The sequence below is a fragment of the Pleurodeles waltl genome, chromosome 4_1, assembly GCF_031143425.1.
Source record: "Pleurodeles waltl isolate 20211129_DDA chromosome 4_1, aPleWal1.hap1.20221129, whole genome shotgun sequence".
In the NCBI taxonomy this organism is placed as follows: Eukaryota; Metazoa; Chordata; class Amphibia; order Caudata; family Salamandridae; genus Pleurodeles; species Pleurodeles waltl.
Window position 1 is genome coordinate 358,011,552 of NC_090442.1, and position 14,869 is coordinate 358,026,420.

At 43.8% G+C, this 14,869-nt stretch overlaps 1 protein-coding gene across 23 annotated transcripts in view; it reads left to right on the forward strand.

The window, feature by feature from the left end:
- PLEKHA5 (pleckstrin homology domain containing A5) overlaps positions 1–14,869 on the forward strand; it is a 991,819-nt gene that overhangs the window by 891,960 nt on the left and 84,990 nt on the right. For all 23 annotated transcript variants that reach the window (XM_069228492.1, XM_069228488.1, XM_069228489.1 and 20 more), the window contains one exon: positions 7,766–7,896. In XM_069228492.1, the coding sequence (XP_069084593.1) occupies positions 7,766–7,896 (131 nt within the window). The remainder of the gene's footprint in view (positions 1–7,765; positions 7,897–14,869) is intronic.

Here is a 14,869-nt window from a genome sequence, read left to right on the forward strand (position 1 = left end):
TTTTAACTGCGTGTTTGTTATGAATTCTGTCATGCTAGCAAGAGGCGTGAATGCAGTTTTGCTGATGTGAGTTCTCACTGCAGCTGTTCATTGCCTGTATTTCGTTCAAACATGCGTCTATCCTCAAGCGTGTCCGTGATTGTACTTACAAGATCTGTTTATTTGCATCATCTGTTTTTCTTAAACGAAATTAGTAAATTGTTCAAGGCAACAGTTATTGCTCGAGAAATAGCCGCCTCTGGAACTGTTTCGACATCGACACACTTACGTGTCTTCCTAATACGTGCAGCATATGTACCAGTTTGCACCTAAAGCAGTCTCGCGCTTTGAGCCAATAACTGCACAAAATTCTCTTGGCCAACCTTTGATTATTCATGTACTTATGGTGGTAGTATCGTTCATGGGATTCTGTGATCACTTTGCTTGCTTTTTCTGACAGACCTTAAATACGGATTATGATAAAGCAATTCGTTTAACCCCTTCGCTGCCAGGCCCTTTCCCCCTCATGTGCTTTTTCTCCACATAAGCTACCCATGCCAAATTTGCGTCCTTTTTTTCCAACATCCTAGGGATTCTAGAGGTACCCAGACTTTGTGTGTTGCCCTGAAGGAGACCAAGAAATTAGCCAAAATACAGCGAAAATTTCGTTTTTTTAAAAACAAATGGTAAAAGGGGGCTGCAGAAGAAGGCTTGTGGTTTTTCTCCTGAAAATGGCATCAACAAAGGGTTTGCGGTGGTAAAATCACCATGTTCCTAGCTTTCAGGAACAGGCAGAGTTGAATTAGAAAACCCAATTTCTCAACACAATTTTGACATTTTACTGGGATTTACCCCATTTTTACTATTTTTTGTGCTTTCAGCCTCCTTCCAGTTAGTGACAGAAATGGGTGAGAAACCAATGCTGGATCACAGACAGCTAAACATTTCTGAAAAGTAGACAAAATTCTGAATTTAACAAGGGGTCATTTGTGTAGATCCTACAAGTGTTTCCTACAGAAAATAACAGCTGAAATAAAAGAATATTGAAATTGAGGTGAAAAAAACTGCCATTTTTCGCAACGTTTTACTCTAACTTTTTCCTGCGATGTCAGATTTTTTCAAGCATATACCGTTACGTCTGCTGGACTCTTCCAGTTGCAGGGATATATAGGGCTTGTAAGTTCATCAAGAACCCTAGGTACCCAGAGCCAATAAATGAGTTGCACCTTCCAGTGGGTTTTCATTCTATACCGGGTACACAGCAATTAATTTGCTGAAATATAAAAAGTGAAAAATAGGTATCAAGAAAACCTTTGTATTTCCAAGATGGGCACAAGATAAGGTGTTGAGAAGCAGTGGTTATTTGCACATCTCTGAATTCCGGGGTGCCCATACTAGCATGCGAATTACAGGGCATTTTTCAAGTAGATGTCTTTTTTACACACTGTTTTACATTTGGAAGGAAAAAATGTAGAGAAAGACAAGGGGCAATGACACTTGTTTTGCTATTCTGTGTTCCCTCAAGTCTCCCGATAAAAATGGTACCTCACTTGCGTGGTTAGGGCTTCTTCTCGCGACAGGAAACACGAAATGGACGCATCACATTTTTACATTGAATTGTGACATGTTCTTTGCAAAGTGCCTAGCTGTAGATTTTGACCTCTAGCTCAGCCGGCACCTAGGGAAACCTACCAAACCTGCGCATTTTTTAAAACAAGACACCTAGGGGAATCCAAGATGGGGTGACTTGTGGGGCTCTCACCAGGTTCTATTACCCAGATTCCTTTGGAAACCTCAAATTTGGGCCAAAAAAAACTTTTTCCTCAAATTTTGGTGACAGAAAGTTCTGGAATCTGAGAGGAACCACAGATTTTCTTCCACCCGGCATTCCCCCAAGTCTACTGCTAAAAATGGTATCTCACTTGTGTGGGTAGGCCTAGTGGCCGCAACAGGAAATGCCCCAAAATACAACGTGAACACATCAAAATGATCAAATACAAAACTACCTGTTTTTACGGGGAGGGGGCACCTGCGTTTTTGGTCCTGGGCTCAGCAGCCATACCCAAAACTTTTCTGAAAACTAGACACCTGAGGGAGTCGAGGGAGTCAAGGGAGGTGTGACTTGCGTGGATCCCCTATTGTTTTCTTACCCCGAATCCTCAGCAAACCTCAAATTTAGCTAAAAAATCACATTTTGAGCTAATGCTGGGTGGTAGGAATTTTGTGGATTCCTGCAGATTCTGGAAGGTTCCATCACAAAAATGTGGCTTTTCCAACAAAGTTGGAGGTTTGCAGGGCATTGTGGGTAAGAAAATGTTGAGGGTGCATGTGAAGCACACATTTCGTTTGCAGATGTGCCTAGGTCTTGTGGATTTTTCTACATGGCAGCATCCCAAAGTCCATAAAGTACAGCCCTCACCATTCCAATTGGGACGATTTTGAGAATTAGCCAAGCTTTCATGGCCGAAATGTAAAACCAAAATCCAAAATAATTAAATTTCCTCTAGCTTGCCATGGGATAAGATGTTTTAGAGTGCGGGGGAGAGAGCTGAAAGACTGTTACCCCCTTCAGTTGCCCATTCTGGTTGGTAGCCACCACCCCACTATTTTTTTTTTTTTTTTTAAAATTCCCTGGCATCTAGGAGGTTTTCTGCCACCACCTCCCAGGGGGAGTGGATCGTGGGTAATTGTCCCATCTGTCCACCGGTGGGCAGAGCAACGGTGGTTCCATTTATTTGGGGTGGGGGTATGGCCATACACCCACCCTCTTATTTTGAAAAAAAAAAAGTTCTCTGGTGGGTGTTCTGCCCCCGTTGGGGGCAGATGAGCCTTCCAGAAATAATTTGCTCCCATGGGGAGCGACCCTTGCCCAAGGGTCTGCCCCCCCCCAAAGAAAACGCACACATACACTCATACCAATCCCTGGTGCCTAAGTGGTTTCTGCCCTCCTTGGGGACAGATCGGCCTAATAGAAATAGGCCGATCTGCCCCCAAGGAGGGCAGAAATGGCCTAAAACATATTTGCCCACCAGGGGAGCACCCTTGCCTAGGGGTCACTCCCCTTGCGTGAAACTTGGAGCAAAAAAAAAAAGATCCCTGGGGCCTAGTGGTTTCTACCCCAAGGGGGACAGCAAAGGCCTAAAAATGTTTTGACCCCTCCTCCCCCCCGGGGAGCGCCCCTTGCCCAAGGGGACGCTCCCCTTATGCATAAAATACAACAACAAAAACCTCCCTGTTGTCTAGTGGGCATTTATACCCGATTGCAGCAGAAATGCAGAGAGAGACATCAAAGAAAGGAAAGGCCTTTCCTTTTCTTTGATGCCTCTCTCGCCCCCTCCACGTGATTGGAGGGGAAAGCTTTTAAATTTCTCCTCCAATAGGAGCTGGAAGCTGAGCTTCCAGCACGGTGGAGGCAGCCTCTGAGGTCAGCGTGTGAGCCCGCGTTGACGTCCTCAGATTCCTCGGGGTGGAAGGGGAAGCAAATTCCCCTTCCATCCCTACCCGGTGGAGGTGGGGTGCTTGGCCATTGGGAGCGCCTAGTCCCTCTCCCCACCCCCCAGGGTCCAAAGGACGTAACGGTTATGTCCTCTGCACCCGAGCGGTGCAATCGAGGACGTAACAGTTACGTCCTGGGCACCCAAGGTGTTAAGAGACTCAATCATAACAAATGTAAAACATTCAAATATGCAAAGTAAAACTTGCAAAGTTTCAGACTCCTGGGAGGTGAGCATTAGGTACAGAGCGGGAGTGTCGCTTTGAGGAAAGTATGACTACAAATACACCCCCCTCCTGGAGGACCTTTGATATGATAATCCAAATACTACTGAGTATCAATGACGGCCACCATAAACAATAGGTATTATCTTATGACACCACATTAGGAAGGTGAATTGCACCATATCACAGAGCATGTATTATTTATGCTTTCATTAGAGGTAATCAAACAAGGAGTGGCACCAGGGAGTCCACCTTGGCCCTGAAGAGGAGCCTAGGGGTAAGGCTCCGAAACATGTAGTGTAGGAAGTCAGATACATTACATCCCCAACTTCTGCAGCCCCTTTTTAATCATACCGCCTCCAAGAGATCTATTAAATCTTTGGAATTTCTAGGAGACAGGTATTTTCAACTCACCTAAGACCCCACTACTCCTATCCCTCCTGTGATTCTCATTGACGAGACTACATTAGTGCTCCCACGTATCCCGTAGGCCATAGCACTCCCCGCTCCGTAGCGGAACGGGAAGAAACCCAATGATGAAGCATGTCACCTAGGGGTAACCCTGGTGGGTGAGGGTTTTTCTAACAGGAAAATCATTTTTCCTGTCCATCCTGTGGTAGTTCTTTTAGCTGGGCCTCTTTTGTAATGTTAAATAGGCTATAAGGAGGACAGACCCAGCCCCACAACCTCCATCTCCCTCTTTGTGTTTGTACTTGTTTTTAATGTATCAAAGCCATACGGAAAAACAAATACCTTTCAGTTATGGTGATGATATGGCATTGAAGTGGTAGCCCCATGATAATGTAAGTCTTAGATACATACATTATTCTAAAATATCTTTTTACCTTCCTTCTGTGCTCTTTGCCATTTCCTTTTACCCTGGCTGCCAATACTCTGCATCTGAGTTCTTAGCAGCTTGACATACATTACCTGAAACCTCCTGTTGTTGGTGTCCTGTCTTCCGTGTTTTATACTCAAGATCTTTGCTGATTTTACCCAGCATGTCATGGAACAACTGTCATTCACTTCCTGACCCATCTTTCGTGTGCAACACCAATGCTAGTTATCATTCTGTGATCACTTAGTTTTCCTTCTAATGGATCTAGCTTTAATTCCTAATTGCTAGAAATCTCACAAGTCACCATTTGTATAACACAATCCATGACTTTCGTATTATTGATTCAAATAATTTCAATCTGACATTTTTCAGTCTGATCTCATACCGTTCTTCATATACATAAATTTTTCTCATCTTCCAAGTGTAATGATGCTTCATTAGTTGTTCAAGATTAACTTCCAATAGGCAAATTTACTATTTGTTGTAAAAAATAAATCTAATTAAAGATGGCAGATTAAATCCCCCATTTCAATTCCGCTACTCAGACAACTACACCCAATTTCTTTGTCCAATATATTTCTTGTATGCCTTATGGTTGGTTCCTGTTAACTCTCCACACACACTGTCCTTTTTCCCCCAGGTAGCTTTTGCATATTTTCAATGACTTTGATTTATGCATGTTCTATGGTAACTGTACTATTGCTGTGTATAACATAACCAACATGAGCATCTTGTATATATCATATGCACACTGTCACAAGTGACAGCTAAATCTGATTAAGGGATATTATTGCCCCTGCCTGGTTGTGAAAGATACCGTGGACGTCCGTGAAGTAAAACATTTCTTTCTGACCTCTGCTTATAAAATCTTACTTAGAAACAGGTAGTAGTTGTCCTGGTCCATGGGGTCTGTGCTTAGCTTATTTAAGTAGCAGGCTTGTTGTGGCCCTTTTTAGGACTAAACCTTCCTGAACCGAGTCTTTCAGCTACTCTGTAATATTATTTATAGTCAGGATAGCTACATTTTAGAATACTGCTAGGTATCATAAAGCCTGAGGCGTTAGAAACTCTGATTCTTCTTTTCTTTGTTCAAAGGAGTGACTGGTGTCTTACTGGTATAAATAATTCATTTGAAGCAAGTATTTGTGATGCTCAGCTTGGTGGTCAAAGATTGTGATCTAGATTTTCCACTTTTTGCACACGAAAAAGCTAAGGAGATGTTTGCAGTTTGTCGACTGGCGTGTTTTGTTTTTGGTACTGGTTTGTGTTCTTGTGAAAGATCTCAAGACACTCACTGGTTTCATTTCTTATGATGTGTATTGAAAAGGACAGTTTATTTTTGCACCTACTATCCTCCGTATGTCATAGCTCCTGTTTTTGAGCCTTTGATTTGACCCAAAGTTGAAGACTCTGAGAAGTCTGTGGTTACTGAGCAGTATCCAAGTTGGTGACAGCCTTTTACCAAACATGTCTCATGGCCACTAGTACTGTTGCACTTCCAATGTATTACTCACTTTATACTCTTAACAGTTATCTGTGAAAGGAAGTCAGAGCTTACTCCAGCAGGTGCTAGTGGTAGCATAACTAAATAAACTGAACAATATGTAGGCTTGGCTTTTTGTTTAAACATAAAAGGTCTTTACAGGAAATGTAGGTTATTTAATTAGCGATTAACACTACAATCAATGATAGGCCATACTTCCTCTGGGTCAAACGGTTTTACATCGGGCACTCAACATGCCACTACCATTATAAAATTGTGACTGTTTAGGGACAAGTTTCCTATGAGGAACAGTACAGGTCCTTAAAATACCTACTGAGCTCAGTCCTCTTACTGTGTTTTGTGCACCATTGCCTGACGATTTATCTAAAAATATATGACTGTACGTTAGTGTATTAAGCATATTTTAATTTTGCTAACCTTTGTCCTAGTTAATCATCAGCACTTGGGTGCATTTAGTGTTTTTGAGCCTCATCAGCAGAGAATATGCCAAAAATATGACTATGCACAAAAATGCGAACTGGGATTCCCCCAGCCGTAGGAAATTATGGGTTTATGGTGTGAAATAACTGCAAAGTCCCATTTCCTTTTCACCGGATTACAGAGCTCTTGAGACTGGAGTACCACCTGCCACAGTTTAAGAGAAGACCTGTTACTGCTACAACTGGCTGTCAGTCAGTCACAACAAGGGAACTTGTGGTGCTGGGACTGAGCTAACATCCACAGAAAAATACCAAATGTCAAAGCCTGTGTTTTGTGCGCAGTTGATTATGGTCTAAATTCTTAGAAGATTGCATGTCTACTAGACCTGTATTGAAAGGGCCCATCAGTTTTCCTTAGTGGCTTGTGGCCTGGAAGTTGCAGTAAGAATCTAATAGCACACTTAAACCAGAACTGCATGGTCTAAAGTGATGGTTAAAGCGATGTTTGAAGTGAAATGATTAGTCTCAGCCTACTAGTAGTCTCAGTCCACTTCTGACTAGCTACCTTGCAAAGTCCTCAGACTGTAAATTCGTATGGCTTTTTGATGAAGGAAGCAAGTAAAGGCTTTTCATGACGTGATTTCCACCCTCCATGCAACAATTCCATGGTCTCGTATTTTTCTTTGTCATGTGCAAAGGGGAGTAGTGTCTTGAGATCTTGGTTTGTTGTTATACATAATAGCTGAGGTACCAACATTTTTCCAAATTTGAAGTAACTATTAAATATTGCTCACAGCTAGAATTTGAACCTGTGTTTTCAAAGAGAAAGCCTCAGAAAATTTCTATATGTGTTGGCATTTTAGCAAGATTGAAACAGTAAACTTAGTTGTTTGTGTAATGTAGGGTCGGGGCATAATTAAAGGTCATTCATGATCATCCTTGACAAAACCCACAGTCATGCTGGTACAGGGAAACTGCTAACTTAAAACTCAAATAGAGGTTGGACCAGCACTTAATGTCATTTGAATTTCCGTGAAGTCAGTCCACGTTTATTATGATGGCCATCCATGATAGAGGTGAAGAGCACACACAGATTAAGATTACTTAATGCTCGAATTACAAATACAATGTATTATGGGTCTTGTCTTTATCAAGATTATATCCTGACTTTTTGTGTCCTCTGCTTCTCTGTAAATGATAGCATGTTAATCTCAACAGGAAACACATGCTAATTGTTTAATGTATAAAATGAAAAACAGCAATGAAAGTGTTTTTGTTTCACTTATAATATTTTTGTTACATGTGTAGATAACAGCAGAGCAGCTACCCCCATCAGCTGTAGATCCCATAACATTTGATGCCAAAGAGGATGTGAAGAAAGAAGATGTGGCCAACCAGCAAAATGGCTCAGAAAGAACACCAGCACCTGTGACTAACCGGTACAATGAAGAGGCTTTTGATTTGATTATAATTTCAAAAAAGTGTCATAGTTTGTACCAGTTGTAAAGCCCCATTGAAAAGGAGTATCTGATATAGACTTCTAGCTGCAGATCCCTTACCTTAGAATTTCCTGGTGTCAGCTTGCAATCCGGAATGTTTTGCTGAGCATTAACCTGCACACGCCGTCGGGTATGTCATTCAGATCCAGGTGGTGTCATCGGTGTCTTTGGAGCCGTCTGCGATGTCACGGTTGCCTATAAAGGCATCACCCCGGAGCGCATATGTCAGTTCTTTTCCTTCCACACCAGTTAAGCTCAGGTCCGGATTCGAGCTACCCTCTGTCTTTTTTGGCAGGCCTTTTTTTTTACCTTTTTGTTGACGCTTTTTCGAGTCTGTGCTAGGATGACATTGAGGAAGGCAGGATTCAAGCCGTGTGGTGCATGCCATTGCGCCATGTCGGTGACCGACCCCCATCAGGTATGTCTCTGGTAGCTTGACAGAGGCCACAACTCCAAGTTGTGTTCCGAATGCCAGCCCCTGGCCCCAAAAGCTTTGAGAAAGTGGTCTCTGAAGCTCATGGTGGCCCGACAGTCGACTTCGGTTGCCGTGACTCGTAGGAGGTCATGGTCCCGATTGAGGAAGAGGTCGTGGACCGCTCCAGGACCCCTAAGTCCTCTCTGTCCCACTTGAGGTCTTTCGGGCACTGAGGGAAGAGGCACAAAAATAAGTCATCAAGTGGACTTCGACTTCACCTCGTCTGTCGGCCTACAAGCCATCTCAGGAACGTTGACGTTACAGATATGGCTCCACAGAACTGATGCCAGGGCCTACTTCAGGTTGCCGCCCCAACCCCTCCTTTTCCAGTAGGCACTGGTTGTTATTCCTGCTACTTTCTGATTCCCAAAAAGAACAAGGGTCTTCGCCCTATTTTGGATTCATGAGACGTCAATCTCTTCCTAAAGAAGGAGAAATTAAAAATGCCCACTCTTGCTTAGGTTTTGCCTGCCCTAGACCAAGGAGACTGGATGGTAGCTCTGGTATCGCAGCATGCGTATTTTCACATCCCCATCCTGCCTGCACACAGGCGTTAGTTGTGGTTCAGAGTGGGCCACAAGCACTTTCTGTTTACTGTGTTTCCCTTCGGTTTCACCAGTGCCCCTCGGGTGTTCACCAAAGTGATGGCAGTGGTAGCAGCTCATCAGACCGGGTTAGGGATTTCAGTCTTCTCCTACCTAGACAACTGGCTGTTGAAGGCTCCTATGCCCCAGGCTCTCGTCATCCACCTGCAGACTACGGTGAACCTCCTGTATTCGCTGGGGTTCACTATATAAGTGACCAAGTCACACCTCTCAGAAGCTTCCTTTCATCGTAGCTGTTCTGGAGACAGTGCAGTTTCGGGCTTGTCCTCCCGAGCAGCGAGTTCAGGATATTCAGGTTACGACACCGATGTTTTGGCCTCTATCCTGGATTTCTGTAAGACCGACTCTGAGGCTGCTGGACCTCATGGCTTGCTGCATCCCATTAGTCAAACATGCCAGATGGCATATGAGGGCTCTGCAGTGAGACCTGGAGTTCCAGTGGGCAAGGCATCAGGGAAATCTCACAGACACGGTTCAGATCTCAGAGGGAACTGCAAAAGATCTGCAGTGACGGTTAGTGATCTGGGTATGGGTCAGATCTGCACACCTCTGCAGACAACGCGCAATGTCAGCATTATTGCGTGTTAGAGTTTCCAATGCGGCAATCGTTCTGCAACGCTTCTAATCGCGAGTGGAGTTCAGGCATCCTGAACGCCTTTCCGCCCGTACTACTTCTGCCCAGAGTGCTCAAGAAGATCAAGAACGACCAGGCCCAAGTAATCCTATTGGCTCTGGACTGGGCACGGAGAGTCTGGTATCCCGAGCTTCTGAAAATGAGCATCGATCCTCCGATCAGGTTGCCCCTTTGGGAGGATCTTCTGTCGTAGCAGCAGAGGAAGGTTTTCCACCTGAACCTGTCAGCTCTGCACCTTCATGCATGGAGATGGAGCGGTGGCAGTTGATGGCTTATGGCCTTCCTCGTGAAGTCTGTAGAAAGTTATTTTAGCAGCTAGGCGTCCCTCAACTAAAACGGTATACGCCTGCCTTTGGAAAAGTTTTTATTGTGGAGAAAGATCTATTGATCCTCTTTCGGCTTCTCTTTCTGATATCCTCTTTATACTATTCCTTGCCCAGCAGGGTTCTGCCTTGAATACTCTCAAGGGTTATCTTTCCGCCTTACCAGCATTCCTTGGGCTGCTTGATCGGCTTTCCCTGTTCTAATATCCCATTGTACATAGATTCCTCAAAGGGCTTGTACATATGTTTCCCACTATGCCCTTTGTTATGTCTCAATGGGACTTCAATCCTGTCCTCACATTTATTATGTGTGCTCGCTTCGAGCCCTTACATAACAGTCCCTTCTGACTGCTCACCATCAAGACAGCCTTCTTAGTGGCAACATCAGCTGCCAGGAGGGTGAGTGGGATGCAAGCTGTCATCTAAGCCACCGTATCTCACTATGGATCTAGGTAAGGTGGTTCTCAGAACACATGACCCTTTCCTTCCCAAGATGGTGAACCCATTTCATCTGGGTCAGAATATCACCTTGCCCACCACCTTTGCTCCACCACATCCCTCTAAGGAAGAGGAGTGACTCCACCGACTGGACCCAGAAAGAGCATTGTCCGCACAAAAGAGTTCCAGGTGGCTGACCAACTCTTTGTGGGGTACGTGGGAGCAAAGAAGGGTCAGGCAGTGCAGAAGTGAACCATTTTGTGCTGGGTCGTTCTCAGCATTAAGATCTGCTATGCACTGGCCAAGAAACAACCTCCTGAGGTTCTTGAGGGCTCATTCCACCAGGGTCAAGGCTGCTATCACTGCACTAGCACAAGGTGTTCCAATCCTAGATATCTGTCAGGCAGCAACCTGGGCCTCATTGCACATGTTTACAAAACACTACTGCCTGGACAATCAGGTCTGAAGACGGGCACTTTGCCTATACGGCCCTACAGCGCTTTCTAGTGTGAGAAAATGTATCCACAGCCCACTGCCAGGAGGTTATGGCTTGGGTATCTATTCTAAGGTAATGAATCTGCACCTAGAAGTCTCTATCAGATGAATAAGTTACTTACCTTTGGTAACACATTATCTGGTAGAGGCTCTGTCTAGCTGCAGGTTCCTTACTCCCACACCTGCCTCCTCGCTCTGAGGATTTGTCTAATAGGGTTAGGGTTTATCACTTTCAGTACCCAAGTTTTGCACAGACGAACTGTTGGTTCTATCCATGACTTTGCCTTTTCTGGCATGTAAGAGCTTTGGGTAAAAGAACTGATGTATGTGCACCGGGATGGTGCCTTTGTAGGCGACCGTGACATCACAGACGGCTCCAACGACACAACAATGCCACACGTATCCGAACAACGCCACCTGGCGGTGCACGCAGGGTATTGCTGAGCAAAAAATTTCAGATTCCATGCTGACGACATGAATTCCTGAGGTAACAAATCTGCAGCTAGATAGTCTCTCTCAGATAATGCGTTACCGAAGGTAAGTAACTTGTTCATTAAAAAAGGTATTGTAACAAGTGAGTCTGCTTTTGTGAGAAACACACACTCTTAAAGAAATGTTTGCAGTATCTTAAACTCATTTTGCTTAGGACATCTTTTGAGACTACGGTCAGTTACATCCACAGTTTAATGCTGAAAATTGAGATTAAAAAATAAAAACTTTCCTAGACATGTTTGTGTGTGTTAGACCTGACCGCTCTCGAGTCGTCACCCCTAACTTTTTGCCTGCCTCCCTCCACTTTTTGGACACTGTTTTTGCTGGTTTTAGGTCTCTGCGCACTTTACCACTGCTAACCAGTGCTATAGTGCATATGCTCTCTCCCTTAAAACATGTTGACATTGGTTTGTATCCAATTGGTTTATTTGATCTACTTTTAATACCCCAGTAAAGTGCACTACATGTGCCCAGGGCCTGTAGATTAAATGCTACTAGTGGGCCTGAAGCACTGATTGTGCCACCCACATAAGTAGCCTCTTAACCATGCCTCAGGCCTGCCATTGCAAGGCCTGTGTGTGCAGTTTCACTGCCACTTCGACTTGGCATTTAAAAGTACTTGCAAAGCGTTAAACTCCCCTTTCTTTACATATAAGTCACCCCTAAGGTAGGCCCTAGGTAACCCATAGGACAGGGTGCTATGTAGATAAAACGCAAGGCATGTACCTGTGCAGTTTAAATGTCCTGGTAGTGAAAAACTCCTAAATTTGTTTTTACACTGCTGTGAGGCCTGCTCCTTTTATAGGCTAACATTAGGGCTACCCTCATATACTGTTTGAGTGGTAGATTCTGATCTGAAAGGAGTAACAAGGTTATATTTAGTACGGCCAGAATGGTAATACACAATCCTGCTGACTGGTGAGGTTAAATTTAACACTACTGTTTTAGAAATGCCAATTTTAGAAAGTGAGCCTTTCTCTGCACTTAAATCCTTCCGTGCCTTACAATCCACGTCTGGCTAGGTTTAGTTGACAGCTCTGTTGTGCATTCACTCAGCCAACCCCAAACACAGGATGCTCAGTCACACTTGCACACATCTTCATATTGAATGGGTCTTCCTGGGCTGGGAGGGTGAAGGGCCTGACACTTAAATGTCAAAGGACAGTAGCCTGCCCCCACACAAAGGACTGCTATACTCCCTACTGGGACCCTGGCAGACAGGATGGAACTAAAGGAGACCTTGTGCACTTCTAAGACACTCTTTGAAGTCTCCCCCACTTCAAAGGCACATTTTGGTATTTAAGCAGGGTCTCTAACCCTACCAACTCAGACACTTCTGGACAAGATACCAATGGAGAAGAATCCCTGAACCAGAACCTGCCAAGAGGAACTGCTTGGCTGCCCAAAGGACTCACCTGACTGCTTTTCTGCAAAGGTCTGTTGCCCTGCTGTCTTGCTGTCCTCTGGCTTTGCAGCGCCAGTGTTGCGACCAGAACTTCAACGCACGGACCACGGAATCATCGAAAAGCTGAGCTGGAACGACTCAGCCCGACTTCCTTAGAGGAATCGACGCAGCGCCTGCTGTGCGGCAGAAATGTCCATGCATTGCCCACCGGATCGACGCAGCCCCTGTGACCTTGTCCTGCACACCCATGATTTCAACACGTCTGAAAACCCCGCAACCCATAGAGGATCCCAGTCTACGTGTCGGAAATTGACGCAAAGCCTGCCCTGCGTGAAAACTCACCGACGCATTGTCTGTGTGCGCTGGAAAAATTGCACACACCTCCACGTTTTCCACTAATCTCCCCCTCTGCAGTCCCTTGCAGAGAATTTGACCACAGACCAGGTACTTTGTGCTGGCAAGAGACATTTGTTGCTTTTTAAAGACTAAAGACACTTTGTATCACTATTACAGTGATATTTCAACGTATACTTATTGATTCCTGATTGTTTTGACCTGTATTTATCCAGATAAATAGTATATATTTTTCTAAACACTGTGTGGTGTATTTTTGTGGTGTTCTACTGTGTTATTGCATGATTTATTGCATACATACTTTACACATTGCCTTCTAAGTTGAGCCTGACTGCTCAGTGCCAAGCTACCAAAGGGTGGACACAGGATAATTTGGATTTTGTGCGACTTATGACTAGAGTGAGGGTCCTTTCTTGGACAACGGGGTAACCTGACTGCCAACCAAAGACCCCATTTCTAACTGTGTATATATGACAGAGAGCAATATTTCACAAACTACTGGACCAAATGATGATGCCTGTTGCCACATTGTTTACTAAAGATTTTTTAGTTCTAAATTTCCCTAGCCCGACTTTCATTGTAGCATTACTAATACCCACATCATCTGGCCCAGGAATAATGTGCTGAGTGTGAAAATCTTGTTAAGAGTGAAGCAGTATTTGGTATCAGTTTATTGCTATAAATATAATTGCTTTTATAGGGTATTGCATTCATACTTTTCCCACAGCATATCTGTAATTACCCATCTTTTTTAACACAAGCATAGCAGAGGCCCTTAATATATTATGTTCGCGAAGTTAGAAGTTGTATGCTTGTCCCACCATACAAGAAAGTGTGGACATTGTAAAACGTTCAGGTTATGCTATACAACTACTATATGGAAGATCCTTTAGAAGTCTTGTCCACTTATTCTCATGGAACATTGCTTTTTTTTGTTATCGATGTGTCCTCATCATAAACACATGGACAGGCACCAAGCTGTGTTACAGTTGTTTACCCCTTATTATGTCACACTTTAACACACAACCCCAATCAGTGTATTAAAGGGTCACACTTAGGAGCATTAACAGCTTCAATGTAAAAATGTGGTATTTTACTGATGTATTCTGTAAATGTTAGGCTATTTCATAGGACTAAGGCATCAAACCAACCAGGTTAGCACTGGGAGACATAAATCTGTACACAAATGGAGACTTCTTTGTACTCGCCTTCAATTTCAAAGATCTCTTAAATATTTTCTTTCTAAAGGACTTCCCCCCCCCCCTCCCCCCCATCCCTTGAAAAAACATACTTGTGACTCTAAGATGCTTGCTGATTTTGTGGCAAGACGGGAGGCTAGCATTATGCATAAACTATTATTCACTCCTTCTGAGCAGCAGCCATTAAAAGCTTCCAAAATAGAATTTTAAAACATAAAGATGAACTTGGAACCCTCAGTCCCATAAATACACCTTGTGCTCCATCTTCTTCCTCTTTTGTTTGATCCTTTTTTTAATCTTGTTCTGTTATTATTCTGTACCATATTAAAGTCTCCTTTTCATATGCAAAACCTATCCTTGTATGTGCAACAGATGTTATTTATCAATGAAAAGTTATCGAAATTGTCCATTTTTGGGCTGTAAACATTTACAATGAGAGTGGGGTGATCCAGTAGCGTCCCAGCAATGACAAGGTATCTCCCATCAGGGTCTC